Source organism: Bison bison, unplaced genomic scaffold, assembly GCF_000754665.1.
Source record: "Bison bison bison isolate TAMUID 2011002044 unplaced genomic scaffold, Bison_UMD1.0 scf7180017864163, whole genome shotgun sequence".
In the NCBI taxonomy this organism is placed as follows: domain Eukaryota; kingdom Metazoa; phylum Chordata; class Mammalia; order Artiodactyla; family Bovidae; genus Bison; species Bison bison.
Window position 1 is genome coordinate 7,134,094 of NW_011494735.1, and position 4,462 is coordinate 7,138,555.

General features: G+C 40.8%; 1 protein-coding gene across 1 annotated transcript in view; it reads right to left on the reverse strand.

Annotated features, from left to right (window-relative positions):
• Positions 1-276: 276 nt before the first annotated feature.
• Positions 277-4,462, reverse strand: part of IRAK3 (interleukin-1 receptor-associated kinase 3) — a 59,412-nt gene continuing 55,226 nt past the window's right edge. The window contains exons 10-12 of the mRNA XM_010841573.1: positions 3,894-3,956; positions 3,635-3,799; positions 277-1,232 (exon numbers count right to left, since the gene is read on the reverse strand). Of these exons, the coding sequence (XP_010839875.1) occupies positions 717-1,232; positions 3,635-3,799; positions 3,894-3,956 (744 nt within the window). The 3' untranslated portion in view covers positions 277-716. The remainder of the gene's footprint in view (positions 1,233-3,634; positions 3,800-3,893; positions 3,957-4,462) is intronic.

Consider the following 4,462-nt stretch of genomic DNA (forward strand, 5'->3'; position numbering starts at 1 on the left):
GAGGCCTTTATGACCAGCCAGTTTCTTAGGAACAAGAATTATTTGATTAAAATTTCATCATCTACTCAGGATATAATAGTCTCTAAGTATGTAAAAAATTATAATACTAGTCATATAACAACTATATTATATGAAATAATCTAAGAGTTTAAATACAGAAATACAGATCTTGGGCATGTAATGACCAAGGGTGAAACTGGCTCATTTTCACATATGCAGACTTGACAGGGATAAAAGAAACATACTAAGAGTCAATCGAAATAAGCAAAAAGGCAATTCTTTAAAAAGATTTCTATTAACATTTACAAATCAGACATTTCCTGCAACCTCTGCAGGCAGGCTAAACCAAAACAAAGGAATCCAACTGAACTGAACATACTTGGAAGCAGATTGGAGGCTCTAAGGACTCACATGGATGTGACAGAGAAGACACTGTAATCCAGATCCTTTCTAGTAGGTTTTGACTGCTCTGTCTGAAGTCAGAGTCGACAATCTTAAGCAATTCTGAATGGTTTTAATTTAGCCCAGGTTGGATCATGAGGCAATGATCCTACTAAAACAAACTTTTAAGCCACTCTGTTCTACAAGTTGGAAGGGAAGGAATGGAATGGGATTGGTCACACTGTTGATGGGCATCAGCCAAATGTATCATCCCTTATCCTCCAGCACTACAGATGAAGACAGTGGCTTCCCCAGGTGAGACCTTACTCAGTGCCTCAGCAATTCTTGGTTTCTTCTTTATCCTCGTCAGAAACCGATGCCTTTTTGTACTGTTTGCATTCACTCCAGGAAAATATGGAGGAACAGCTAGTCTCCACTGGCCTGCTCCTATAGGAATGGCCTGGAGCTTCTGCAGAAGTGTCCGTATGCACACCGGGGGCCCTCAAGTCCAGGGATGGAGTTGCGCACTTTGGAGACCAGCTTTCCTCACAAGGAGACCTAGACCTACTGGAAGAGTCCTCATCCCCCCTACTACCCGTCTTTTTGTCAAAGCCCAGGAATGTGACCTCAGACTGGCTGCATTCAAAGGGAGTCTTCTGAGTCATTCTATCTTGTCTCAAACTTTGATCATGAGGCGGCGATGGATTATTCTGGTTTTCGTCATCTTCCACTGGAATGCTCGGAACATTATCGAAGAACAGAGGAGAAGGACTCCTGAAGGACTTGAGGGATGTGGGAGGATCTTCCGCAAAATACAAGCTGGCTTGAGTACTTTCAAGAATATTTAGGACCTGAATAACCAAGAAACAAACACACACTGAATGAAGTCTCAATAACCTCTCCTTTAACCTTTTTTTCTGTCTACCTATTAAGGAATATTCTCTTTTTTCATGAAATAAGTTTAACTAATGTGGGAGACCTGGATTTTATCCCTAAGTTGGGAAGATCCCCTGGAGAAGGGAATGGCAACCCACTCCAGTATTCTTGCCTGGAGAATCGCATAGATAGGGTCTACAGTCCATGGGTTGCAAAGAGTCGGACACAACTTAGCAACTAACACATTGTCTTTATAGAATTTGAAATGAGAAGGAATTAAAGATTAGCTAAAATTCTTCATGTTAATAACTAAATTAAGTGACTTAAAGCAAAGTAGAAAAGCCACTGAACTGAATTCAACATCAAGAGATCTGGAGTGTCTTGCTGGTCCAGTGGTTAGGAGTCTGCCGGCCAATGAGGGGGAAACGGGTTTGATCCCTGGTCCAAGAAGATATAACATGCTGCGGGGCAACTAAGCCTGTGTACCACAACTATTGAAGCCTGCACACTCTAGAGCCTATGCTCTGCAACAAGAGAAGCCACCACAGTGAGAAACCTGAGCACCGCGACTAGAGAGTAGCCCCTGCTTGCTGAAACTAGAGAAAGCCCAAGGGCAGAAATGAAGACCCAGTGCAGCCAAAAATGATAAACAAGTAAATAAATAAAATTTTTTTAAAAAAGAAGAGAACTGACTTTAGGCCAAGATTTGCCACTAACTACTTTGTGACCTTGGACAAATCTCTGATTATTTTTTATTTCAACCTGAATATGTGAAAGATTGGAAGGGGTCAGGGAATAGTGAACCCAATCCATAGTTCTCAAATACTAGAACTACCTAGGGAAGCTCTCTTAAAATACCTTAAAAAGTCTCTCTTACAGATCCCTTAGACTGACCTAAAGATGCTCATTCAAAAAAATATGGAGATAGGAGCCCAGGAATCTGTATTTTTAAAGCTTCCCAGTTGATCTGGATGTGCAGCTAAATTGAGAACCATTAACCTGATACAAAATAACATACCTTCACACATACATGTAATTTAAAAAATACATATAAAGAGCTTTATAATTTACAAAGTGTTTTCACACACATGACCTCATTTAATCTGCACAAACATTATTATCCTCACTTTATAGATGATACGGTTGAGTCCCTTTCAGAAAAGGAAATCACTATCATAAGCCAGAAGGAGCAGACCTGTGGCTTAACCCCACGTCTTCTGGCTCCCAATTTCATGTTCTCTCCACTATGTATTCAGAGCTCAAAACTGCTAGTTACATAGCTCTTACTGGCAGTGTCAGGTCTAGAACACAGCTCTCCTGATTCCCAGGCCAATGGTCTTCATATTCTGATTATGTCAACTCCTTGTTTAAAAACTTTTCCATGGCTGACAACAGATTCAGGATGGAATCCAAATTCCTAGAATGGAATTCATGCTCCTCGATCACCTGGAACCTCCTATTATTTTAAAACAGTCCAGCATTTCCCTCTCTGTCCTTGTACTTCCATGATGCAGGATTATCTGCAGTCTTGGTGCCAGGGAATCCACTGCACCTCTGAGCCTTTGCAGGCATACAGTCTCTCTGCCTGGAATATCCCTCCATCCTAAGGCCACCTAAATCCAACCTATTCTTCAGATTATAGCTCAGTTATCACCTCCATCAAGAAACTTCTTTGCTGGGACATATTCTGACTCTATGCTCCCATACTGGCCTGTGTTCTCATCTATCATGATGCTTATCTTCTTGCATCGAAATTCCATGTTTATCCGTCTGACTCTCCGTTTGGACTGTGAGCTGAGAGCAGCAATTCAGTATCCTGATCACTGTTGCAGCACCAGCATCTAGTCCAAAGTCTGGCACACAACAGCAGGTACTAAATAAATATTTGTTTATTATAAACAAATACCTAGATGATTAAATTGATGGGCAGATGAATAAGCTTAAAAATCAGCAAGAGAAATACATGCTGCATTTTAAAAAAAATTTGGCCACACCATGTGGCATGTAGGATCTTAGTTCCCCAACCAGGGACTGAACCCAGGCCCTGGCAGTGAATGTGCCTGAGTCCTAACCATTGAACCACCAGGGAATTCCCATTTTATTGGACCAGATCTCTTAATGAATGTTGAATAAAATATTCTCTCCAAATTATTCACTTATGTCTTTTCATCAATTTTTTTTGGTTGCCCTGGTTCTATCCAATGATGCCCTTTTTCAGAGTACCAAACTTTCTGATTTAGAAAAGCTATCTGTTAGGTGAGAAGACTGTTGGGGACTGCATTTGTCACACTGATATTCACTTAGAAAAACAATTTATCCAGTTTAGATTTTCCATGGTTCCACAGACTGTTTTTAACAAAATCACATGTATACGCACTTCATCCATCGATGGTCTTAATTTCGCCCGTGTTGCAGCACACCGGCCTGCCAAAGAGAACAGCTTGGCGGAAAAATTCTGTGGACAGGGAGGTACTTTCTTATCTAGAAAGGAGATACATGAATCGAGGCCTCTTTTCTCCATCAATTCTATAAGAAGATCCCGCTAGGAAGAAAAGAAGACAAGCTCATCATTTAGAACTCAGAAACTATCAGAAAAGTGACCAAGAGATAGGGGCAGAGGTGGAGACAACTCTTACCAGCTGGATATGCTTTGGCTCATCTAACACCACTTTACAACCTGTCAGAACTTCCATTATTACCTACAAGGAATATATAGAAAGTTAGCTACATAATATTAATAATATACACAATAATTATTATATTATTATAAATATTTTTAAAAGTGCAAGTGAAATCACTCAGTCGTGTCCAACTCTTTGCGACCCCATGGGCTGTAGCCTATAGGCTCCTCCATCCATGGGATTTTCCAGGCAAGAATACTGGAGTGGGTTGCCATCTCCTTCTCCAGATCTTCCCGACCCAAGGATTGAACCCAGGTCTCCCACACTGTAGGCAGATGCTTTACCATCTGAGCCATACTCATAGTTAGTTGTGGCTCTTTTGAAAAAATTTTAATTGAGGCATAACTACAATATTGTGTTGGTTTCTGCCATATATCAATATGAATCAGCCATAAGTACATAAGTCATACACGTAAGTATGTGTATCAGCCATACACATAAGTCATACACATAAGTCCTCTCCCTCTTGAACCCCGCTCCTACCTCCCATCCCATCCCACCCCTTTAGGTTGTCACAGAGCATC